This window comes from Bos javanicus, chromosome 3 (genome assembly GCF_032452875.1).
Source record: "Bos javanicus breed banteng chromosome 3, ARS-OSU_banteng_1.0, whole genome shotgun sequence".
NCBI lineage: Eukaryota > Metazoa > Chordata > Mammalia > Artiodactyla > Bovidae > Bos > Bos javanicus.
In genome coordinates this window covers 93,395,311-93,420,629 of record NC_083870.1, presented here as the reverse complement: position 1 = coordinate 93,420,629, position 25,319 = coordinate 93,395,311, and the positions used below count along the sequence as shown (strand labels likewise).

The window sequence follows — 25,319 nt, the reverse complement described above, 5'->3', positions numbered from 1 at the left end:
ATCTTGCTGTTCTAGCTCCACTTGAATCTAGGCTTAATGTTGAGAAGACATGAGATGCAGCTCTGTGTTGGCTCCTGTCCAATCCTGTGAATCATACCAACTCTCATAAGTTTAAGCTCTGAGAGAACTGGAATTTGAGGCCAAAGAAGGCAAAAATATTTCCCTTTCCCATTCTTCGGTTCTTGGTGTAATGGAAACAGACAGTCCTGGGTTCAAATCCAGGCTCTACAATTGCCTGCTTAAGTTACCTGCTGATCTCCATCATGGAAAGAACTCCAGTTGTGGGGGAAAGTACACCTGGCCATTTTACGCAATCATTTATCCTTTCTAAGGATGTCTCTGTATCTGTAAACAGAGGCAGGTTCTTGTCTTAGCAGGGTTGTAAAGGTTAGAGAGTAATGCATGTGGTACAATCAGGATCCAGTAGCAGCTGCAGTGAAAGGTCTGGAGCCTTTACATGAGCTGTTCATTCATTCAGGGCTCTGGCAATTGAAGTTGAACAAGTTGTCCCAAGTTTGAGTTACTTATCCTTTGCCCTCTGCAGCAGAAGGGCAGCCAGGTAAGGTAGCTGTGGGTGCTCTGCCACAGGCCAGGGCAGGTATGAGGGAGAGCCTAGTTAGGCAGTGGAAGTGCCAAGTACCACCTAACCTAGCCCCATCGTGTTCTACCGCCAAAGACCCTGGCGCCAAACCGTGTTGCTTCAGCTGCTAGTAGTTAATACTCCTTGACTTGGAAACGTCTTCAGCTCCTGGGAGCAGTATGGTGCCACGAGGGCTCACGGCTCACCCACTTAGTCTCTCTGCGACTGGGATTCCCATGCACCCTAGTCTCAGCCCAATTTATCGTCCTTCAAGGCTCACCAGGCTGTGGGCGCAGGGCCAAGGTGTAGGGGTGGAGGGTTGTTGGGGGGAACTTTTCCAGGAAGGGGCACAGCAGTGTCTTGGCTCGCTGCTCAGTTAGCCACGGCCCAGGACCCCAAGGTAGGAGAGTGAACGGAAAGGTACTCTTGTCTGGAGCTGTTGCAAAATCCTCTCCCCGGAGGGAGGTAGAACTCAGACGCACTTGGTGGAAGGGGCCCGCTCTCTCGCCCGCCCTTCAGGTGCTGGGGCCCGGAGGGGGTCCGGTTCCACTTGGGAAAGCTGGGAACTAGGAAGCGTCGCCCCGCCTTCCCAGTCTCCTAGAGAGGGGTCGGGGCGTGGTACGGCGGCCCCGCCAGGGCGGAGAGGGGTGAGGGGTCTGTGCGGCGCCTCTTCCTCCAGGGGAAGTGGGGCTCAGCCCGGTCCAACGCCGGGAGGGGCAGGCCCTCCCCTGCCCGCGCCTGCCGGGACCCTGTGCCTGTGTCCGGAGGAGGCCGGCGTCCAGCAGATGCACGCGGGGGGGTGGGGGCGGGGGAGAGGCGGGGAGGAGAGAACCCACAACAAAACTTGCGTCGGTCGCCGAGCGCACGGCTGGACTTGAATGGAAGGAGCCCACGCCCGCGGAGCGCAGCCGAGACTCGGGAGAGCGCGGTGGGCCGGCGGGCGCAGCAGGTACCGGGCGCAGGCGGCCGGGTGGGCCGAGGGCCGGGACCTGGCTGGGCAGCGGACTCGGACTTCCCGCCCTGGTACGATGGCCCCAGCAGCTGGCCCGGCGGGGCCACGCATCTCGCCCCCTCAGTCGAGCCCTACCCGGAGGGCGCAGCCAAAGAGATCTGCCTCAGGGGCGCGACCCTCCGCGGTCCCGACCCGGCAGGGGCCTGTTCTCATCTCCGGCGGGAGGCTGGTCCCAGCCCCGGCCCCTCCCGCTGCGCACATCTGGAAAGAATCTGCGGGCGGATGGGAGGGGGGAGTGGAAGGGGGCAGACGACAGGGAACGTAGGGGGCAGGTGGAACGGGGAGGGTAGAGGAGCCCTGTACTTGGAGCCTGGTCGCTGAGTATGCCCGTGTCTTTCCATGTCAGATCATCCCAGGTAGCCCACTCTTCGACCCCTTTACAGACAGAGAAACTGAGGCCTGTAGCGGGGCAGAGATCTGCTCCCAGGACGCGCGGACAGGTGAGGCGGAGCCCGCGCGTCCCTGTCCCAACCCGCTCTGGGCTTGGCTCCTCAGCCCCGCGCCGCGCAGTCTCTGAGCCAGAGCTCTCAGCTGGTGTCTGGTGTCTGTCTGTCTATCCCGCTGCCTCCCCGCTGGGACAGCGGGACTGAGAAGGGGGTTGGGGGATGGCGGCGTAGTGCAGGGTCCGGGGCGAGGTGGGCGCGCCCCGGCGAAGGCGCTCAAAGCTCCTAGGTCCTTAAACCTCCAGGCGGGCCTGGGCGGGGGATGCGATCCGGCATTAAAATACCTAATGCGCCGTCAGGTGGAACAGGGGGCGGCGGCGAGCTGCTGGTGGCCTCCGGGGCTGGGGCTGAGGCTGGGGGTGGGCGGTAGCGGCAGCCTGAAGTTCAGGAGAGGAGCAGACACAAGCGTGCTTGCGGCAATGATCGTCCGGATCCGAGTCTGGGATGCACAGAAGGATGCGCACCCTGCACCTTGCAGAGCATCATGGAAAGATGGAGGGACACACACACTGGAACGTCTACCCTTGGACTTCAAGCTGGTCCGGGAGAGTGATGCTGTGGTCAACCCAGCTACAGAAGGCCCCACTGGGAGCCCCTGGGAGGTCATGTCCCCTTTTAGGGTCCAGGGCCAGCCTTTTCAAGTTAAGAAATGTCAGATTCACATGAATGCTTTCATGAAATCTTGAGGGAGCATCTTTGTCCCTTCTATCTGAGTCTTGGGACAGGGGTGACTTAATGGTTGCACCTTTAGGCCTGGCAGAGTCCTACATAAGAGCTCTGACCATGATCTCCTTAGAACCCTTGATAGCTCCCTATCAGCAACCCCTTAGCAGATTGCCTGATGCCCTTGGAAACTTGACTTTCCCATCCCTGTTTACCGTTAAACACATCTTCCTCTTTAGCCTCCCCACATTGTGCCTTTGCTCATGGCTTGCCCTCTGCCTTGAGTGCCTTTTCTTTCCCTTTGTCCACCAGGAGAATCCCTACTCAGTCTTCAGGACCGGCCCAAGGCTCTGAGCAGGAGTCAGAAGACACAAAATCTAATCCTGGCCTTGCCTTTAAAATACTAATGAGTAAACTGAGGAAATCAGACCAGATAATAATATTGTAGATCTTTCCAAGTCTGCCTTTCACAAATACATTCCTTCATTCAGCAAACATTTCCTGAGCACCTGCTCCTTGCCTAGGGAGTCAGGGAAAGCTCAGCTGAGCCCTGAAGGGTGCTGCGGGAGCATCACAGAACTCCCTAACCCAGCAGGAGTGGCTTCCCAAGGCAAAAGCATTAGAGTAGCAGCTTGCTGGGAGTGGGCAACAGTGGGAGCCTCTTTGTGCTTTAGTTTTCTCCTCTGCAAAGTAGGAAGACTCATTCTTAGTCTTGGGATTTCTGTTGTAGTCAGTAAGATACAGCTTTTGGGGCCCAGCACAGAGCAGATGCTCAGCAAATCTTTACTGAATTTGAGTGGAAGAGGGAGGTGGTGCTGGGGGCTGAGGATTGACCTCCTGATTTGGATCTCCCTTCACCCTCCTTCTAGTCCTGCCTTAACCCCTCATTTAAGCAGTTCTGGGCCTTAAGGTTTGGTTCCCAGGGGGTAGGGGTGGGTGGGTGACAGTGGGTTCCAGCTATTTCCACAGTAACAGAAACCCCAAGTTCGTTGCACTTGCTGGGTTCCAGCATCAGCTGGGCACGTCTTTTCATTGACTCCTCATGAGGAGCTCTTATCTCATTGCTTAGACTAGTAAACAGAGGCTCAGAGCATGGAAGCGACTCATCCAGGTGCACACAGCAATTCAAATTGGAACAACTCCAACAGACTGAACTGTCCCTCTCGCCCAACAGTGTGAGCTCTGCTCATCAGGACTGCTCACTCTGGGGACTTCCAAAGCCTCGAAAGGCTGTTCTTCCACACACAGCTCCAACATGGCTCAGCACAAAGAAGGGACGTGGGGCTTATCTAGCTCCACATTCTTAGAGAAACAAAACAAAAAAATTGAGACTCAGATGGGTCAGTGATGTCACCAAAGTCACAAGCAAATGAGGTGGTGGAACTGGAGCTACCCAGGATCCCAAGGCCCTCAGGGTGGCTGGCCAAGCTGGAAGAAGGGGGACATAGAACTGGGGCCACCACTCTCCAAGCCCTGTCACTCCTCCCACTCCCTTGAAACCACCTCTTCCTCTCCATCCTGCAGCTCAGCAGCTCCCTCCGCCTAGACCAGTCTTATTATCCCTTGCCTGCAGCACTGCACAGCCTCTATGAGCTCCCCGCTGGTCCCTCCATAAGCCTACCTATGCCACACTCCAGTTCTTCAATAACCTCTCATCTCTCCAAAGATAAGGGATACTCTTCCTAATCTGGCTGTCTACTTTTTTCTTGGCTTGGACCATGGCCACTGCCCAGTCCTCCAACCCCCACCAGATACTCTAGTGAGCTTTGCAGAGGTCACGTGAGTGCTCTTGCCCCAGGGCCTGTGCACACACTGATCCCTTTGCTTGTATCACCCATTTCCTTTTGCCTGATAGTCATCCTTCATGACTAGATAAAGCATTGCTTTTTCTTGAAGTCTTTTTAGCCTCGGACATACTTAGGCCTCCTCTGGGCCCCTGTGGACTCTAGGTTCCCTCTATCACACCTCTGATGACACTGGTATTATAATACTCAATTTACACAAAATGTCTAGACCAGCACTGACCAACAGAAATATGAGAACCACCAATGTAAGCCTTGTGTGTGACATAAAATTTTCTAGAAGTCATGTTAAAAAGAGTAAAATGAAACAGGCAATGCATTTTAAAAAAAATTAATTTATTTTTAACTGGAGGATAATTGCTTTACAATATTGTATTAGTTTCTGCCATATAGCAACATGAATCAGCCATAGTTATAAATACGTGCCCTCCCTCTTGCACCTCCCTCCCACCTCCCACCCTGTCCCACCCTCTAGGTAGTCACAGAGCACTGGGTTTGAGCTCCCTGCGTCATACCGAAAATTCCCACCCTGCTATCTGTTTTACATATGATATTGTATATGTTTCAATGCTGCTCTCTCTATTCATCCCATCCTCTCCTTCCCCCACAGTGTCCACAAGTTTGTTCTCTATGTCTGCATCTCCATTCAGTTCAGTTCAGTTCAGTTGCTCAGTCACGTCCAACTTTTTGCGACCCCATGAACCACAGTGTGTCAGGCCTCCCTGTCCATCACCAACTCCCAGAGTCCACCTAAACCCATGTCCATCAAGTCGGTGATGCCATGCAACCATCTCATCCTCTGTCATCCCCTTCTCCTCCTGCCCTCAATCTTTCCCAGCATCAGGGTCTTTTCCAATGAGGCAGCTCTTTGTATCAGGGTGCCAAAGTATTGGAGTTTCATCTTCAACATCAGTCCTTCCAATGAACACCCAGGACTGATCTCCTTTAGGATGGACTGGTTGGATCTCCTTGCAGTCCAAGGGACTCTCCACTACTATCCTGCAAATAGGTTCATCAGTACTATCTTTCTAGATTCCACATATATGCATTAATATATGATAGAAACAGGCAAAATTTTAATAATTTAGCTCAAAATGTGCAAATATTGTCATATAATACTATAAAAATAAATGAGATATTTTATGTTATTAATATTAATGATATATTTTACATTTTTTGTACTGTTTGAAATCCATATATACTACATTTTATACTTATAGCACCTCTCAATTTAGTGTAGCCACATTTCAAGTGCTGATAGCCACATGCAGCCACTGTATTGAGCAGTAGCTATGTGAGGTTTTTTAAGGGCAGCAGCCATACCTGAGTCACTTGTTTGGGTCCTCAGTGCCCAGCTGTGCTTGGCCCAGGGAAAGGCTCCATGGCTTTGTGGTTAAGACCCAGGCTGGGAACTTGGCCTTGCCACTTAACAGCTGTGTTATATTGGCCAACCCCATTGGGCCTCAGCTGCTTATCTATAGTGTAGTGGTGATAACATTTTTAATCTGGCTCATATGTTAATATAAATTAAATATTTGTATAGATACAGTGTGGAGAAGGCAATGGCACCCCATTCCAGCACTCTTGCCTGGAAAATCCCATGGACAGGGGAGCCTGGTAGGCTGCAGTCCATGGGGTCGCGAAGAGTCGGACACAACTGAGCGACTTCCCTTTCACTTTTCACTTTCATGCATTGCAGAAGGAAATGGCAACCCACTCCAGTGTTCTTGCCTTGAGAATCCTCGGGATGGGGGAGCCTGATGGGCTGCTGTCTATGGGGTCGCACAGAGTCGGACACGACTGAAGCGACTTAGCAGCAGCAGCATAGATACAGTGTACAGATCCTTACAGATGCAAAACTGAAGGTGAAGGATGAGAACTAGCTGGTCTAGTGAGTGTATAAGATTTGTGGGGAGGATCCTTCTTCTTGGCCTCCTGCCCTGATTGAATCTGGGGCCTGGGCCTGTGCCCATACTTCGTCTCCCAGAGTTTGGATCTGCAGTGGGGTCAGACAGGTGGGCAGGCAGGCTAGGGAGACTCAGGTCTAATGCAGGTGCTCCAGGGGCTGGAAGCTGTTGAGATAGCTGGGGGGTTATAACGAGCCCTGGGAATAGAGGGTCTGTAGACTGGCCAAGGATTTATTGCCCATTTGGTCAGGGCGTGAGGCAGAGGGGTGTGGTAGGGCAGGCAGGGCCAGGCTGTAGCATGCATCCATCACTGCTGCTGATGGAGCCTGGGAGCCGTGTGTGCTTGGGCCCCCTGGTTCTCTGCTGCCTCAGGGGCCTGAGTCTGCTGAGGCCTTGTGGACCTACCTATGGGTCAGGCTAGTCTGGCTGCCGGCCATCTTCTCTCTCCTCGCAGCTTTCTTTCTGGGGCCTCATGCCCCTTTTACAGGGCTTACGTAGGCTGGTGGGCAGTGGTTATTTTACTGGGGTCTGCTGCCTCTTGGAGACTAAGGGCATGGACCTTATCTACTTTACCTGTATCCCCTAGGCCTAGCACAGGGCTAGATGGGGCCTCACCTTCAAGAGCTGGCTGAGCCAACAAGTGAGGCTAAGCAGTATCTGAAATACTGCAGCAGCCACGGGGCAGCAGAATTCGCTGAAGAATGGAATGTGCAAATCTTCAGTGAGGAGGTGGGCCTAGCACTGGGCCAGAAAGGCACAATCAGGAGCTATGCACTGGAAGGGGAAGAAGCAGGGGCTTCTGAAGCCGACAGTGTTGTGGTTGGGACATCAACAGTGCCCATGGATCGGATGTTAGTGGTGGAGCTAACTAGCAGGGAGCTAACATTTATTGAGCACTTACTGTGTGCAGTACATGCATCCCACTGACTCTCACAGTCCCCCCAACAGGAGAGCTCTGGGGCCACCCAGTTGGATGGGGAGGAATGTGAGATTTAGAGGGTGGCAAAGCTTGCCCAGAGTCACAGGACTGATGAGGGCCAGAGCAGAGGTCACAGCCCCGGCTCTCTGGCTCAGAGCATGCCTGCTTAACCAGACATCAGTATCACCATCAAGCTCCCTGTTTGCTCAACCCTCCCAGACCCAGCATCTCATCAGAGCTTTCTAACCACTGGGCTGTGATCCCTGGGCTCATGGTGGGAAGAGATCCTCAGGCTGCAGAGTGGGTGCACCTAGGCTTGGACGCCTGTCGTGTACCTGCGTCGTAAGCATCACAATAGTGAGAGCAGCTTCATCATCCAGTGGGTGCCGGGGGCTTTGCATCTGCTTTCTTGCTGATTCCCTCCAGGAGTTCTGAGGTTAGATCTGTTATCTGCATTACAAGATGAGGAACAGGCTCAGCAAGGTCAGAGGCACTGAGCAGTAAAGGGGACCTGACCTGGGTGTGTATGACTCCAGAGTCCGCGTACCAGAGCTACCGCTTGTCCCAACTTACCGCACCCCAGAGATGTTTGCTAAGTGAGTCTCTTACAGGGAACTCCAGGGACCAGCCCAGAGCTAAGCCATGCCCATGGCTGCCTGGATGATGGAACCCCAGCATCTTCCCCAGTGGCCTAAGGCCACCCCTCTACCTGCTCCTTGCTGCCTTAAGGGACCATGCTGGGGAGAGGTCTCTTGCAGGTGGCAGTTGACCAAGAGCACCACAGGTTGCTGGTGAGGGCAGCTGAGGGTGCAAACACCAGAGACAGGACTTGAGTGTTTTTCAGGCAGTAGCTGCTCCATTCACTAATGACTACTCTGTGTGAAGCACACAGGGACAGAGAATGGCTCACAGCTCTGTGTGGGAGAAACACAAAACATCACATTTTCAACTCATGCCAAGCCCTGGGGGAACAAAGTGATACCGAGCCCTGGGGCATCTCATATGCCAGGGGACCTAACACTGGCGTTAGTTCTTGGAGAAACTGCTGATTGCACAAGAGGCGGGGCGGGGAGAGGGGGGCGGGTGGTGGCAGTTCTAGGCAGAAGGAACAGCACATCCCAGGGCCTGGAGGGAGGAACACGAAACAGACAATAAGCAGGGCAGGTGAATGTGGGAGCTGCAGGAGAGGCAGGGCCATGTCCTGAAGATCCTGGAATGGCAATCTGAGGTGCTGGGACACCTCAGACCTGTGGTGTCCCAGACCTGTTGCTGGCCCACCATGACCTGTGGCTGCTCAACGGACAGGCCCCTTCCAGCACTGCCTGTGCCAGGACAGCGAGAGCTCAGCCAAGTCCAAGCCAAGCCCTGCAAGTCCAAGCTCTTCCCAGGCCTCAGCTTTCCTTTCTGTGAAATGAGGGCACAGATCCCTTGAGGCCAGGCCCAGAGAGGGTTCTGGGAGGTTTTGCAGATCTGCTTAAGGACAGGGATTCAGCTCACCTGCCCCCCACTCCCACCCCTGCATCCCCCCTCCCCAGCCGCCAGAGGGCAGAGCTGATAAGGGGGTGTGGATGGGAGGGCGGCAGCCAGCAGAGCTGGTGTGTGCAGAGGACAGGGTCTAGAGGGGCTCTGCCCTGTGGCGTGGAAGGCCCCAGCACGACTTCCATGGGCCCTAGTCCTTTGGCTGCGCTACCTGATAAGTTAAGTCAGCCCCGGTCTCTGGGTGAGTCTGAATTGACCCCTCCTGCAGGCACCATGGCCCAGGGCTGGGCGCTGCTGCTCCTGCTGCTATTGCCGCGGCAGCTGGGAGTGGTGCTCGCCGTGAGGGCCCCAGGATTTGGCCGAAGCGGCGCCCGCAGCCTGAGCCCCGAAGAGAATGAATTCTCGGAGGAGGAGCCGGTGCTAGTCCTGAGCCCTGAGGAGCCGGGACGTGGCCCAGCCACCATCGGCTGTCCTCGAGACTGCGCCTGCTCCCAGGAGGGGGTCGTGGACTGCGGCGGCATCGACCTGCGCGAGTTCCCGGGGGACCTGCCCGAGCACACCAACCACCTGTCCTTGCAGGTGAGGTTGGGACGCTGTGCCAGTGGTCACGGTCACCGGGGGCTGCCCCACACATAGTGGCTCCCATCCTGGAACCACCCCACCCCCACCACAGTCCTTGCCTATGGCCTCCACCCTCCAGACGCAGGGCGCTAGGGCAGGTCAGACAAAAGGATGGCTCCACCAGGGGCATCCCGGCTCTGACATTCCGGGCACAGAGCCCTGTGATGTTATGACCTGCTTTGTCTCGTGGCAGGAGTCTGGGCTGAGGCTGTCTGTAGAGTCAGGACCTGTCTGAGCTCCAACACAGACTTGTCCTCAGCTGACTCTCTGGGAAGACAGGGTACCTCAGACACCATTATGGACCAGGAAAGTGAACACACAGCAGACCCCCAAGGAGCACCCTGGGGGCTCGGGGGGTCTAGTGCTGTCCCCAGCTGAGGCCCAGTCTAGATTTTAGAACCTCCCGAAGTGGGACACAGCATCCCAGATGAGAACTCTGGGGGCATTGATGCGACCATAATCACCTTCATGTAGCCCTGAGGGACAGGAGGGGCTGCTGTGCCTGTTTCCAAAGGAGACCAGGCCCAGAGAAGGACAGTGACCGGCCCATGGTCACACAGCCCCCATGGGTCTGCAGTGGCGGTGGTGGGAGCCCAAGACCAAAGGACCTTGAGGGAAAGAGACAAGCTGAGGACAGGACTTATTCTTGGTTCATTCACCAAGTAGCTCCTGTGAACCAGCTCTATGCTTCTGGTCCTGTGTGGGCTGCTGGGCAAGTAGGAAGGTCTCGGACATATATTGCCTGTGAGGTGCTCACTGTCTATCTGGGAGGCAGAGACCTAAACAGGTAGAAGGAATAGACAGAGATTGAAGGACTGGTGCTGTGAGGCCAGAGCAGCTCCTAGTCCAGCCCCCAATCCAACCCAGGAAGGCTTCTGGAGGAGGTGCTACCTGACCCAGGTTTTAAAGCATCTCAAGGGGAAGCGGGATCCCCTGGGCCAGGAACCAAAGGTGGGTTTCTGGCTTGGGGAAGGGGGGAATGGGCTGGGGACACCTGCCACTAAGTGGGAACAGTTCTGGAGGGAAGACAGCGTTCTAAATTTGAACTGCCTGTGGATATCTGTGTGTGTGTGTGTGTGTGTGTGTGTACGCCTGCACTATTAGAAGGGGGGCCTGCACCTCTGCTGTGGATACTGCTGTACCTGCAACACCCACATGTGGGCCTGGCTCAGAGCCCATACCCAGGGTCTGTCCACCATGGGGCAAAATCCCAACGGAGGGGCCCAACGGAGGGACTGGCTCCTGCGAATGGACTGAGCTGGGTGCAGGCCTCTAATGGGGCAGGAGCCCTGGACACCCCCCCTTGTGTTGTCTCCTCACCGTCTCCACCTCTCCCCACCTAGAACAACCAGCTGGAGAAGATCTACCCCAGGGAGCTCTCCCGGCTGCATCGGCTAGAGACGCTGAACCTCCAGAACAACCGCCTGACTTCCCGAGGTGAGGGATCGCCCAGGGCTGGGGGCTGGGACCCCAGACAGGAAACTAGTGCCTATGGGGAAAACCCCGCCCTGCAGACCCTGGCATGTGGGAAAGAGCAGGCCTGGGCTGGGCTGGCCTCCAGATCCACAGCACGTGCTCCTGTGGTTGCCTAACAGCCACCGCTGGGTGTTTCTGAGACCGGGGAGTCTGATCAAGGGAGAGGCTTCGAGCAGCTCAGACTCCAGCGTCCGAGGAATCACAGAGGCCTTTAGAATCAAAGAGTGTAGAATCCTCAAATTTTAAAAGTTTTTTTTTTTTCCTGATGATGAAAATAGTTTCTAATTATAGTAGAAAATTTGGAAATATAGAAATTAGAATACAAAAAAACCCACTCATTATCCTGCCACTGCCACCTGAAAAGTGAAAGTGAAAGTCACTCAGTCGTGTCCGACTCTGCAACTCCATGGACTATACAGTCCATGGAATTCTCCAGACCAGAATACTGGAGTGGGTAGCCTTTCCCTTCTCCAGGAGATCTTCCCTACCCAGGGATCGAACCCAGGTCTCCTGTATTTCAGGCAGATTCTTTATCAGCTGAGCCACATGAAGTTCATCACTATTAACATTTTGGTATATTTCTTTCCATTAAAAAAAAAAAAAAGTATAATTTATACACCATAAAGTTTATCCAACTTAAAGATATAATCTGATGAGCTTTTATAAGTTTATATGTTGTACAGCCATCACTACAATCCAATGCAGTCTTTTTTCTTTGTGTTTTTAATTCATAGCTGTACCGATAGTATTGATACTATAACTGTTATAATTGCTTTGTTTCACTTAGCTGTTAGCTCAGCAGCATTTCTCATGTTGCTGAAAACTCTCCACGGCCATCATTTGACACAGGGTATTCCCCAGAGGGATGCAGCACAGTTTATGTAACTGTTCCCTCTTGTTAGATACTTGGGTGAGTCCCAGCATCTGAGGGTCTGGGAGCTCAGAACTGAGTGTCAGAGGCCGACCTCAGGACTGGAGAAGGGCCAGCCTGGCTGGGCTCCCGGTGACAGCTGGGTTCTGACAGCGCATCTGCCAGATGGGGCAGGAGAGGGCCAGGTGCGGGCGGGGGTGGGAAGGGGCTCAGAAGCCATTGGCCTGCCCTACCCTGCCTGGGGCTGGGTGTGAAGATTCTCTCTGACCCTCTGGAGCTGTCCCCAGGGGCACACTCCTTCTTGGCAGGTCCTCTGCCCTGTGGCCTGATCTTTTGGGTGCCCATTCCCACCCAGGCTGCCCTGAGAAGGTGAAGAATCAGCCATCTCTCAGCGGACACTTGTCATCTGCTCTTCTGAGCCTGGGCCTCTGAGAGCAGGGTTGGGGGTGGGGTGGCATTGGGCAGGCCTGTTGGGACTGGCTGGGTAGGGGTCAGAGCCGCATCTGCCCCAGGCAGTACCTCCCTGTCCTGGCAGGCGGGGTGGGTGTGGGGTGGTCAGTGCTCACGTGCTCCCCTGTAGCGTCTCCTTCATCCAGGGCTCTGACCGATGCCTGTCCTTTGAAGGGCTCCCGGAGGAGGCATTTGAGCATCTGACCAACCTCAATTACCTGTACCTGGCCAATAACAAGGTGAGGGGCCCGCAGCAGGGCAGGGTGTCTGGGGCTGAGCTCAGGGAACTTTCACCAGGGCCTCTTTGGGGCCAGCTGCTGGGTTCCTACTGGTGCTCAGACACAGTCCAGACCCCGCACTTTAACACAGGGCTTCAGAGTGGTCAGATGATGACTGAGGCCAAGGCCTACATCGGTGTAGTGGGGTGAGAGCTCATCCCCACGGGGAGGGGGCATTGGAGGGCTTCCTGGAGGGATAGCATTTGAAGGGCCATGAAGGGTAATGGGATTTCAACCAGAGGCCTCAAGGGGGAGGGCACTGCAGTAAAAGGGACAGCATGAGTGAAGGGACAGAGGCACTCAGCCTCGCAATATTTAGCCTGCCGCAGGGCTCTGTCCTGGCCCTTCTCTCCAAACTCCTAAGGTGGCTATCTCCTCCTTGGTCTATAACACCCATCTACATCAAGGCCACGTCCAGAGGTGGTCTCCAGGCTTTCCCCTACTCCCACATGAGACTCAAAGATCCACCTGCCTCCTCAGCATCTCCCTGGATGTTTGATAGAAATAGAACTACCTGCTCCCCATCTCTGGAAGGGGCATCTCCAACCATCTGCAACGCCACTGGTCAGAGCCATGAATCCAGGAGTGCTTGGCTCACCCACGTCTGCTCTCTCCACAGCTCCCCAAACCCCTGCCCTGCCCACCAGCACAGGACAACCACCTTCTCATCTGTGGCCCTTCTCCTCAGAGCAGCCAGAGGGGTTTTTCAAAATCTTGCCCCACTCTAGCTCTATATTGTCCCTTCCCCACTTAAAACCCTCCCAACGGCTTCACCCTCTGCCCAGGAAGAAACCCACATGTCTCCTTGAGGCCTGCAGACCTGTGTCCCCGGCCCTCCTGGCTTTCTTAACTCATCTCCCCACTGGCTCCCACCCCCCAAACCTGGCAGATCCCCCCATGGGCCTCTACTCACTGTTCTTGCTGTGTGGGTGCTCTCCCCCACAGATGGCATTTAGAGTGCCGTCATCTCTTCTCCAAGCACCCCACAAAGTCGTTCATTGTCTTCAGTCTGTTTGAATTCCTGGCACAGCAGTGATCACTCTCGATGCTTTTATTCCTTGTGTATCATCTTCTCCACTAGGATGTAAGCTTCTGGTGTGGGTGGTGTGGGCAGGGATCTGTGTCTTGTTCCCTAGGACATGTCCAGGGCCCGGAACTCTGCCTGCATATTGCAGATTTCAGGGAGTACTGTTGAATAAGTGAAGGGTGGATACCGTGGACTGAGGCTGGAGAAACGTGGGTGCTCACTGTGCCTGCACAGAGGGCCAGTGTCAGGGGGCAGTGAGGGGAGAGGCCAGGAGAATGGGCAGGCCAGGGGACAAGATGGAGAGATTTGAGTGTCAAGCTCAGGACTATGGGGAGCCATAGACATTCTGGTTTTGTGTTATTGGAAACTTTAGAAAGATGGCTCTAGTTGCAGAGAGGAGACAAACTGAAGGGGCTCAGATGAGCAGCAGGTAGTGTGACTCCATACCGGCCTCTCACCCTCCACTGGTCTTTCTACCCCAACTCTTCCCTTTCCAGCTGACCTTGGCACCCCGCTTCCTGCCAAATGCCCTGATCAGTGTGGACTTCGCTGCCAATTATCTCACTAAGATCTACGGGCTCACCTTTGGTCAGAAGCCAAACTTGAGGTCAGAGGTCAGAGGGGGACCCTGGGCTTAGGTTGGGGAAAGGGGGAAAGCTGAGGCAGAGGTTTCAGGCCCTGAGTGGGGTACAAGCAACCCAGAGAGGAGGGATGGGCAGTGCAGTGCAGCCCTGATGCCCCATGCTCAGGGCTGAAGTGGCAGACACCCAGGGCTGCAGGGGCACAGGGTCTGGAAGGCTGACCCCTAAAGGAGGAGAAGGAGTCAGTCCAGAGGTAAGGACAGAGGGTGATGTCTGGGGAATTGTGGGGAGCAGGTGAGGATATTTCCCTCCTTGCCCAGCCCCTGGGAAGAGAAGCCTCTTCCAATAGGCAGAGCTGCCCTTGCTGAGAGCTGCTCTGGGTGAGGCCCCACAGCACAGGTATGTGAACAGGGGTGGGGTGGGGGTGCTGGGGAGGAGAAGGTGCTGACAGCCTCAAGTGCCACTCTGTTGTCTTCTCTCCTTGTGGTAGGTTAGCTCCATGAGGGCAGGGACTTGTTGGTTCTGTCCACTGCTGTATCTTTAGGATCTGGAACAGTCCTGGCACATAGGGGCACTTACTGTATGCTTGCTGAATGAATGAGGGGTCACCTCCTCTGAATCCAGATCCTGTGCTGGGCACTGGGGACAAAGAGGTGACAGGGACAGGCTCCATTCTCAGGAGGTCCCACAGAGCTCAGAGCCAGCTGTGTGGACAGGCAGGGACTCCAGGGCTGCAACACTTGGGGAACAAGTGAGAACCTTGAAGGTTATGGAGAAGCAGGGACTGGGGATCAGGAAGTCTTGTTTCTTCCACTAACTTGTGGGGTGGTTCCTTCGTCCCCTCGACTATGTAGAGGGAACTGGATTTGGTGGAGTCTGAGGTTGTTGGGATGGGAAGAGGGTGCCCTGGGCCACAGGCTCAACCTGAGCAAGGTCTGGAGGCTCACCAGGTGAGCTGGTGTGGGGATGGTTGAGAGAGAACCTGAGCCTCGCCCCCAGGTCCGTGTATCTGCACAACAACAAGCTGGCGGACGCCGGGCTGCCGGACAACATGTTCAACGGCTCCAGCAATGTTGAGATCCTCATTCTGTCCAGCAACTTCCTGCGCCATGTACCCAAGCACCTGCCACCTGCCCTCTACAAGCTGCACCTCAAGGTGGGAGGGAGAGGGCAGGAAGGAGCACTGCCTGAGCAGGGGGAGAGCCCAGGCCCACATGGGCACAGCCGTGAGGCTGCGGGGCCTCGGCACGAGCTGGGGGGCACCGAATCCACTGCAGACAAGCAGACAGAGACCCAGACACCTGGCCGTCAGTCCCACACTAAGTCATTTAGGCCTGGGCCCTCTCCCCATGGCTCCCCCAGACCCCTCTCCATATCTCATCTCAAGGCTGCGTCCTTGCCCCTTGGCTGTCCCTCATGCCCCCTTTCCCACCCTCCCACCCATCTCTCAGAACAACAAGCTGGAGAAGATCCCACCAGGTGCCTTCAGTGAGCTGAGCAACCTTCGTGAGCTGTACCTGCAGAACAACCACCTGACTGATGAGGGCCTGGACAATGAGACCTTCTGGTGAGCCCCTGCCTGGCCTCCTAGTGAGCTCTGCGCTCAGGAGGCCCCTCCCAGGGCTCACCTGGCCGGGTCCTTGCCCACCCGCCCCTGGCCAGTTTTCTCGGAGAAGGAACTTTAAGGCTTGTGCCTTTACTGATACTTCTGTCCCAAAGAATAGCACTATGTAAGTCCTGCCCAAATTCTAGTAAGGCAAGGAAATGTTTGCAGAGGCTGGATTCTTGGTACAACGTAGAAACTCAAGCATTCTTGTTGAAGGCAGATCTATTTTCAGCTTTTTAGGCCCAGGGTAGCCTAAAAGGACAAAAAGCTTTAAACAGTCTTCAAACAAATCCTGTGTCAGAAACCATGCTAGATCCTTCTTACACCAATGTATCATTGAGTCAAACCACTGAGAGGCTGGGAGAGGACTGAGTTCCCCAGTCAGCTAGTGGCAGAGCTGGGATGAGTTAGAGGGAAGTCTCCTGCCACCTTCCTTGGGAGTAATGCTGTAAACAAGTGCCACGTGGGCTCCTGCCCACCGACCTAATCCCCCGCTTCCCTCCAGGAAGCTCTCCAGCCTGGAGTACCTGGATCTGTCCAGCAACAACCTGTCGCGGGTGCCGGCGGGGCTGCCGCGCAGCCTGGTGCTGCTGCACCTGGAGAAGAACGCCATCCGGAGTGTGGACGCGGACGTGCTGACCCCCATCCGCAGCCTCGAGTACCTGCTGCTGCACAGCAACCAGCTGCGCGCGCAAGGCATCCACCCGCGGGCCTTCCAGGGCCTCAAGCGGCTGCACACGGTGCACCTGTACAACAACGCGCTGGAGCGCGTGCCCAGCGGCCTGCCGCGCCGCGTGCGCACCCTCATGATCCTGCACAACCAGATCACCGGCGTCGGCCGCGACGACTTTGCCACCACCTACCACCTGGAGGAGCTCAACCTCAGCTACAACCGCATCACCAGCCCACGGGTGCACCGCGACGCCTTCCGCAAGCTGCGTCTGCTGCGCTCACTGGACCTCTCCGGCAACCGGCTGCACACCCTGCCGCCTGGGCTGCCACGCAACGTGCACGTGCTGAAGATCAAGCGCAACGAGCTGGTCGCCCTGGCGCGTGGGGCGCTGGCCGGCATGGCCCAGCTGCGAGAGCTCTACCTCACCGGCAACCGGCTGCGCAACCGGGCCCTGGGACCCCGTGCCTGGACCGACCTCTCTGGTCTGCAGGTAAGGGGCCAGGGCCGTGCCCATTTGGGTACTACTGGTCAGGCTGCCCTGAGCCCACCCATCTGCTGGGCCCGGGTGAGGGGGGAGCAGGAGGGCAGGGCCTCTAGAGAAGGGCCTGCTGGGCAGCCTGGGCATTAGGGTATGGAGCCTGGGCCATGCCAAAGGTCTGGGCTCATGGTACAGCAGCACAGGGCAGAGTTCAGCTGGCAGGCAAGGCAGAGCTTTCCACCTGCAGGGATAGGCTTGAGGAACTCTGTAGGGACAAGGGGAGGTCATGGCTGCAGGTGGGGGGCATTGTCCCAGAGGACTGAAGGACAGGGACAGTTCAGGTGGCATGAGAAAGCGGAGCTCACCCACCTGTGGGCACAGGATAGGTGCCTGGAGAAGGCTGGGCTTGGGGGAGGGGAGGATGGCAGGTGCCTGAGGTGGGTTAACCTCACCAGGCTGTAGAGTCTAGAGGAGTGAACTTGAGGTTTCTGGGACTGACCAGTGGCTGTGGCTCCTGTAGCCACAGCCCGAGACAGGAGGGCTGTCTGGCCATGTGAACTGAGCCTCCTTGGTTATAAGTGAAGCCTCCCGACCCAGTGAAGGGCTGAAAGGGACCTTCATTAGGGAACCTGGGAGGCTCTGCTGTTTTACCAGGTCACCTCTCCCAAATGTCCTCAGGCCTTGCTCTGCCCTTTTTCGCAGGGCTCTGCTCACTGGGAGGCCTTCCTTCACTGCCTGCCATCTTCCTCTGCTTTGTTGTCTTCATAACCTCTTCCCTCATAGGTCATCTGTTTACTTGTTTGTTCCTGCTCTTCCTGCTGGAACACGGCGCAGGCGTTTTAGTCTGTTGTGTGCACTGCTGGACCAGGGCCCTGCTCGTGGGAGGCACACAGTACATGCGTGTCAGGGGAGCTGTCAGGGTGGGGATGTCTGAGGGGAGTGCAGGGGAGAGGCCCTGAGAGTGGGAGGCAGGGAGGTGGGGCTGAGCCCCGAGGATGAGAGGTGGGAGGCGGCTGGTCCTCCAGGAGCAGCCAGGGTCTCCCCCACCCAGAGAGCGCTGCTACATGTCAGACATCAGGGTCCAGCCACCTGCGCCAGTCTCTCTTGTGCCAGTTCTTAAGGGGTCCCAACCCCATTGCCCTCTCCTCCACACCTGCTCCTCCTGCTGCATTGGCTAATTTGCCGAAGGGGGTGACACCCACCTGGGTGTCCATAGGAAATGTGGATGCTGCCCTGCTACCCCCTTTTCCACACCATCTGACCCCCACTGCCCACTGTTACTAAAGCTGCCCACTCTATCATGACATCTCCCCATCTCTCCACTTCTCTCCATCCTACTGGTCATATCAGAAAGTCAAGTCACCCCCATTTCTTCCTGGACCTCAGCTTCCTAGGAGCATTCTACTCCTATATTCCACATGCAATCAGCAGGTATCTTGAAAAAATAAAAACACAAACGTGCTCACTGTACACCCACCCAGAACCCTTCTGTGGCTCCCCTTTAGAACCCAGACCAGAATCCTGGCCATGACCTTCAGTGCCTGGTCTGCCTCTGCTCCCAGCTGAGCTTCTTGGTTTCCCAGATGCCCTGGACTTTGTTTATACTGTCCCCTTGGCTGGAAGGCCAGTGACACCTACTCATTCATTCATTCTACCAGCTGATACCAAACCCTGACCACATGCAGACCCAGTTCTAGAACTGAGGACCTAGAGGGGAATAAGACAGATCCAGGGTCACTGCCCTCCTAGAGCTTATCATATACCTAGGACTCAGCTCAATTATCACCTCCTCCAGGAAGCCACCAACGATGGGCAGGTTAAATGGCTGTCTGGGTGAGTCCAGTCAGGAGTGGGGTATTTGGTGAAGATCTTCCTCAGCCTGTTGGATCTTTGCACAAGCAGCTGCTCTCACTGCTCCAGAGCTCCCACCTGTGTTGGCTGCCGTCTGCTCCCCCATCCCTGATTGGGCTGAGTCGGTCCCCTCCCCGGCCCCCGTATCACAGCCCGGTTCCACTGCTGTCATTGTCAGATTGTGGTGTCCATCTCTCCTGCCAGCCTGGCTTCCCGAGCACAGAGGAAGTGTCTCAGTGGATTCCATGTCCCCAGTGTCCACGGGCACTGAGGAGGTCTAGAATGAATGAGGAAGTACTGGATCCGTGGGGAGCAGGGAGTCCTGCTGGTCGAGAAGGTGACAGGGAGGCTCCCTAGGGTGCCTGAATTGTGTGCTCCCCTGAATCTGGAATCTGGATTTATGGCCCCCAGTTCCCTGGCCCTGAGCCCCAGCCTGTCAGGGTGAGGAGGGAGCCTGAGATGATGGAAGCCCACCTGTGGCTACACAGGTGTGTATCAGGGCGAGGGTGCTGACAGCCTGAGGTGCAGGCAGTGAGCCACGCCCAGGCATGTCCAGGGCTCCTTCCTGCTGCAGCTGTGCTCTGCTCCCTGGGAAAACCACCCCATGTCCCTGGCCACCTGCTTCCTGGACTCTAAGCCTGTGGTGAGTCTGACACTGACCAGTCTGGGGCCTGGTTGCCATGCCAGGGTCACTGTGGGCCTTGAATCCTGGCCCTCTGCCCCTGTCCACATGGCCCTGAGATCTACAAAGGAGCAGCCCCACCCCCATCCTCATCCGACAAAACTGGGTTGTGATTTAAAGACTGGAGGACACCTAGTCCCTGCCCTTCTGGGGTCTTTAGTCTGAGGGAGGTGACAGGTGTGTTAAGGAGGACGGACTTTAGTACCCAGACACTGTGGCCATGAATTCATGTGGCCGGATGGAAGGAGCAGGGTAGGATATACGCCAATTATAACAAGCATTCGGAGTCACAAGCCCCAGCTTCCAGGCTCTACGGGCCCTATGGCCTGCAATGGATCTCTGAACCTCTCCAAGCCTCTGTTTTCCCATCTGGAAATGGGGATAGTTATAGAGCCCGCCTCACGAGGTTATGAGATTTAGAATGCTCCGGGTCAGTGGGAGCTTGGCAAGCTGTCAAGTGCTGTATCTGCCCTGCTCATCCCTGCAGCTGCTCGACATTGCTGGGAATCAGCTCACGGAGATCCCTGGGGGGCTCCCAGAGTCGCTGGAGTACCTGTACCTGCAGAATAACAAGATTAGTGCCGTGCCCGCCAATGCCTTTGACTCCACACCCAACCTCAAAGGGATTTTTCTCAGGTAGGAGGCCCTGCCCCTGCCCCTCAGGGGGCTGCCCAGCTCCAGCAGAATGGTTAGGGCCCATGGGAACCACTCGCAGGTGGAGGCCAGTGCTTGAAGCACGTCAGTGCTTGAAGCAGTGCTTCCATTGAGCAGAGCACTGGTTACATCAGAGAGCCCCAGTGAGCTCCTGTTCCCTTAGCTCTCAAGGGTGGAGACAGTCCTGGCCAGGCCTGGTGAGGTTCACTGGTTTGTGACAGGGCTTTGGAAACTTTAAAAAGCAGAACTTGTGGGTGTTCTTGATGTTCCTATGGCAGGAAGGGACCACAGAGAGCATCTTCCCAATTTACAGCTGGGAAAGCTGAGGCTCAGAAAGCACAGTTGACTGCTGTGTCCACAGCTGGACAGGCTGGGCCTGGGCCTCAGACCCAGGATAGCAGATGTTCAGGTCATCGCTGGGTTCTGGGCGGGGTTTAGGATGATTCAGGGGACCCAGCTCCCCAAGGAGAGCAGAACCAGAGTGGTCCTTCCCACCATCCCCCTCCAAGTCAGACAGATCAGAGAAAGGCAGCATGTATACTCCCAGGGGTTTGTGGCCCAGAAGGCTCAGGCTGGGTGACATCAGGGTGCAGTGTGACCTGTGCCTCGGCTCCTGCAGAAGACTGAGGTACAGAGAGTTGAGGGGGCCTGAGATCAGAGCCCAGCCTTCCCCTTCCCAAATGTGTGTCCCCAGCCCACTGTGGCCCTGGCCTTTCCTGTGCCCCTCTACACCCAGCACCAAGGTGACTTCAGGCTGGCCACAGAGCATCCTCAGACCTCCAGGTTAATGCCAATGGGCAGGCAGGGAGGACTTGCCTGTGTCTGCCACCCTCAGATCATAGTAAGAGCATATACAGTGGAGGCCTTCTCTCCTCCTTAAGAGGTCACCCTTCCCTGCTGCAGTAGCCACACAATACCTTGAGCGCCCTGTGATGGCCTGGACTCCTAAGCCCCCTTCTTTTGTGCTTACTGCATGTCTTCCTGGAGGGCCCGTCCCTACCACTCCACTTCTGGGCTGGGTCACTGTGGGGACACTGTTTGGCTCATGGCACAGACGTCACTTGGGTGCCCTGAACAGGTTTAACAAGCTGGCTGTGGGCTCCGTGGTGGAGAGTGCCTTCCGGAAGCTGAAGCACCTACAGGTCTTGGACATAGAGGGCAACTTTGAGTTTGGTGACGTTTCCAAGGACCGGGGCCGGTTGGAGAAGGAAGAGGAGGAGGAGGACGATGACGAGGAGGAGGAAGAAGAAAGGCGATAGGGACTGGGTGAACGGGATCTGACATAGGTGGGTGGTCTGTGTGGGGCACCCCAGTCTGCTTCACCACATTCCTGCCCCTGACCCCAGTCTAGGGTCTTTCTGCCCATTCTCCACCCTCTGTACCCTGTTTCATTGTTCATTTTGCAAATCTGTTAGAGCTCTCAGTGTGCTCAAGGCCCTGGGTGTGAGGTTGGGGATGACAGCATGCCAGCGGGAGGCTGGCCCGTGCCAGGGCCTCCATCCACAGCGATGCGTCCCCGATGGGACACACCCAGGGACTGGGAGGGAGGAAGCAGGGAATGAATATGGGGGCCCACAAGGAGGCTACTGCTGCAACCCAAGCCAGAGATGCTGGAGGTGGGCAGTGAGGATGCAGACAAGCAGATGAGCCTGAAAGAGGTCTGGAGGTGCAGACTTGAGGGCCCAGCTAGTCTTGCTGGACGTGGGGTGAGGGAGAAGACAAGATCCCAGTTCTAGCCTGGAATTCCAGGTGAACGATAGTACTATGGAGGAGCAGGTCTGGTAAGGGGAACTGTGAGTTTGGAGGGCACTGGGGAGCTGCCCAGGGTGGACTGGCTATTTGCATCTGGGGCTCCAGAGTGAGGTCTGGCTGGAGAGGGAGGTCCAGGAATCGTAGGCCTTGAAACAGTCCCCGAGGCCACGAGAGGCTGGGGGAGCTCTCCAGGGAGAGAAGAGGGAGGGGGATTGCCAGCTGGAGGGGAGCAGCGGGAGGAAGGGGACAGAGCACCAGGGGAGGAGGCAGAGCTGCAGACAGCCCAGGACAGAGAGTCATCACACGCGCACATAGTGCACCAACGTGCACACACTCACACTCATCAGATGCACAAAGCAGACACTCAAACACACACCACACATGTGCACACACAGATACACTCGCATGTACTTTACTGTGTATTCACAGATGCAGGACAAGTACACCATTGCATATACTCATGTGTGCATGCGAGTACATACATGCATGCCGCCCCAGGCACATATGCCCTTGTGTGCACATGTGCACACACACATATACACGTGCATGCCTGTTATGCATCCATGCACAGGAAGTGGAAGGAATCAGCTGTGTGAGCACAACAGAGACTGATGGAGCTGAGCATGACCACGGACCCACTGGACTTATCTACAGGGAGGTCAGTTGTGGGGAGCAGTTTCAGGGGCAAAGAGGGTGGAGAAAGTGGCTGGAAAGGAGAGGGCTCAGGGATTATAGACAAGTCTGTTGAGAAGTTTGATTGTGAAGAGATGAGTGAGGCTGGTGGTGGGAAGGATGCATGAAGCTCAGCAGGATTCTGTTCACACTGGGCCTTTTTTAAGCAACGGAGCTGGTTTGAATGCCGATGGGGAGAGGCCCATGTTGAGGGAGGAGTTAAAGGCTTAAGAGAGGAGAGCTGGGTGTAGCCCCACCTGTGCAAGCAGGAGGAAGGACTGACTTGGGCAGGAGGGTCAGTTCTCCAGAGGCTACAGTCACATGCAGATCAGCGGCTTTGTGGCTGGATGTGAACTCACACCCGCTCGATGCCTTCTGGTTTCTCTGTGCAACAGGTACTCAGCAGACCAGGGTGGGTGTGGAGATGATGGCCAGTTGGATCCTTCCATGGCTGAGGTTTTGGCCAGGAGTGTGAGACAGGAAGGCAAGGAACAAGGAAACTGAGGGTGCTGGCAAGAAAGAGGCTGCCTTGCAGATGCTGGGGCTCAGGCTGGAAAGGGAAAGGGTGCAGATGGGAGGGGTTGGTCTCCTGGGGGAGGAGGTCGGAGGGTGGGCATGGTGGTGGGGAGTAGCCATGAGGGGAGGTGTGGTCAGGAGAGATATCAGAGTAAGCTGAGCTGGGGGTCCAGGGGCCACTGGGTCACTATTAGGATGTTGAATTGAAGTAGGGTCTGAGACAGAGAGAAGTCTGAGTGGGGTTGAGGATCCTATGGAGGACATAGGGAGGAGGGAACAGGGGTCCAGCTGATGGCAGAGAGAGGGGTGAGTGTGCTGGGCTTGCTACCTGACTGTGGAGGGCGACCCCAGAGGCAGTGCTTGGGAGTCACCTTTCTTGACTCCTGGACCCAGGGGCGTGAAGGCAGAGCCCCTTATCTCCATGCAGTGTCCTCGGGCAGAGCCAGGGGCCAGTGACTGGGGTGACTAGCCATTCAGTGGGGTGCTGGGGCCCTCAGGAAGGCACTGTGGGTCCTGGGGTGGAGAGAATCTACCCGTCTGGAGGACGTCGACCACAGTCAGCAGCCCCGGGAGAGGCCAAAGGGGTCCAGAGGTTTCCAGTCCACACCAGGCCCCCAGGAGCACCTCCCAGTGGGCGCCCCCCACTGGCTCTGGACTCCCAGGGCAACTTCCCCTTGGGCCTGCGGTTGCTTGACCCTGCCAGGGCCCCAGCTGTAATCCCCTTGGCCCCGGCTGGGTTTGGTGGGCAGGTCTGCCTTGGCCTCCCCTGACTCGCCCGCGTGTTCTGCAGGACGACGGACCGCTGGAGCCTTTCTGCAGCACGTGCCTGAGCCCTGCGTGCCCCTACTCTGCCTTGCTCACAGACACTCCCAGCACAGTGCCCACCAGGCCCCACTCCACACATAGGCTGGACCCAGTCTCCCCTCCCCACCCCTTCCTGCAGTCCATCCACAGCCAGACACCCACACACAGCCAGCTGCATAGCGTCCTCCAAACTTCCCCCTGTCAGCCCCACACTCAATGCTGCCCTCAGTCCCTGAGTCCTACAGACAAGGCAAAGGGTCTGACCAGCCCCAGCACTCATGGGTACCTGCTCCCTGCCCCGTGGACACATGTACACACACACACACACACACACACACACACACATACACAAGTCACATGCAAATAGCTCTTCTCAGTCTCTGCCACCAACAGCTCTTGCCCCAGCCAGAAATGGCCAGCTCACTGTCTGTCTGTCTGCCCTCTCCGTCTGTCCCTCAGAGAAGACAGAGAGTTATCTCCATGCTGTCTGTGGCCAGGTGCCCGCACCCTCTGGAACTCACAGACTGGGTCTTCCTTTCTCTCCATTTGGGGAAAGGAACCCTCAGGACTGCTGCCTTGGCCCACCGGTCATGCTCCCCAAGGCTGGGGCAGTCATTCCCCTCCAGGCCCTGGCCGGGCTCAGACACAGCTTTGCTGGATGAGCCCCACTGATGCCAGAGGGAAGGTCTGAGGCTGCTGATGTCTTGGGCTGGAGCTCGGCGGAGGTGGTGGGGCTGGGTGGAGCAAGAGCGAAGGGCCCAGCTGCACCGATGAGAGAACTTTTTTATTCTTTGAGCCTGAGGGGAGTTCTGGGTGCCTTTTTTTTTTTTTTTAATTCTTTTTTAAGGAAAAAAAAATGATAAAAACTTCAAAGCTGATTTTTCTTGTTACAGAAAAACTAATATAAAAGCATTACCCCTGTCTGGCAGCCTGTGGCCGTGTCTGTGTGTGCTTCCTGCCAGGTGCTGGGCTGAGGCCTGGCCGGCCGGGCAGGACCCAAGCACTTCAGCACCTTCTGACCAGCAGGAGTCAGCGCAGAGTGCAGTTCTGGGGGCCCACAGAGTCATCCCATGGAAAGAAGTCCAGGGATGCAGGGTTTAGGTGAAGGTGAGGTGGCCTGGAGGCACGTGCAGCCCCTCAACTTGCTGGGGGTAAACAGGTTGGGCCGGGACCACCACACAAAGCCTGTGAGCCCACTCTGTGCTCCCGAGGGGCTGAGCATCCAGGCAGAGGACCTTCAGGCTTTGGGCTGCTCAGAGTTCCTGGGCACTGAGTGGGCATGACTGATGGGGTCTGTCCCATAGCAGATGCTGGGATGCGAAGGGGGCTGGAGGCAGGCCTGGGAGCTGGAGCAGAACCCTCCTCAGGGCCTTGGTCCCTGCAGGCTTGCCTAGAGGTGGCAGACTGGCCCAGTGTGTCACCGTCACCAGCGGGGCCAGAGCTGGCCAGAAGAAAGCAGCCCCCAGCTCAGAGCAAAGAAGAACGTCTGCCAGGCAGAGCTGCCCCACAGAGGATCACATGT

General features: G+C 56.2%; 1 protein-coding gene across 3 annotated transcripts; it reads left to right on the top strand.

The window, feature by feature from the left end:
* Nucleotides 1-1,230: 1,230 nt before the first annotated feature.
* PODN (podocan) lies at nucleotides 1,231-24,725 on the top strand. 3 transcript variants are annotated; one of them, XM_061411929.1, is made up of 11 exons: nucleotides 1,231-1,529; nucleotides 9,074-9,384; nucleotides 10,770-10,863; nucleotides 12,398-12,462; nucleotides 14,026-14,135; nucleotides 15,109-15,265; nucleotides 15,561-15,676; nucleotides 16,221-16,878; nucleotides 19,887-20,035; nucleotides 21,132-21,339; nucleotides 23,784-24,725. In XM_061411929.1, exons 2-10 carry the CDS (start codon nucleotides 9,079-9,081, stop codon nucleotides 21,310-21,312), a joined length of 1,836 nt encoding a protein of 611 aa, XP_061267913.1. In that variant the 5' UTR covers nucleotides 1,231-1,529; nucleotides 9,074-9,078; the 3' UTR covers nucleotides 21,313-21,339; nucleotides 23,784-24,725. The 3 variants fall into 3 exon arrangements, with proteins under 3 accessions (XP_061267913.1, XP_061267915.1, XP_061267914.1); XM_061411930.1 differs by lacking the exon at nucleotides 1,231-1,529 and adding an exon at nucleotides 1,899-1,921; XM_061411931.1 differs by lacking the exons at nucleotides 19,887-20,035; nucleotides 21,132-21,339; nucleotides 23,784-24,725 and adding an exon at nucleotides 17,569-18,191 and having other exon boundaries at nucleotides 1,407-1,529.
* Nucleotides 24,726-25,319: the final 594 nt, after the last annotated feature.

What these genes read in the sequence shown, in the direction of transcription:
- PODN (XM_061411929.1), top strand. Translation starts at nt 9,079, where the DNA reads ATGGCCCAGGGCTGGGCGCTGCTGCTCCTGCTGCTATTGCCGCGGCAG. An exon ending in CAACCGCCTGACTTCCCGAG is followed by an intron (nt 10,864 to 12,397) that starts GTGAGGGATCGC and finishes TGTCCTTTGAAG; the next exon opens with GGCTCCCGGAGGAGGCATTT. An exon ending in TGTACCTGGCCAATAACAAG is followed by an intron (nt 12,463 to 14,025) that starts GTGAGGGGCCCG and finishes TTCCCTTTCCAG; the next exon opens with CTGACCTTGGCACCCCGCTT.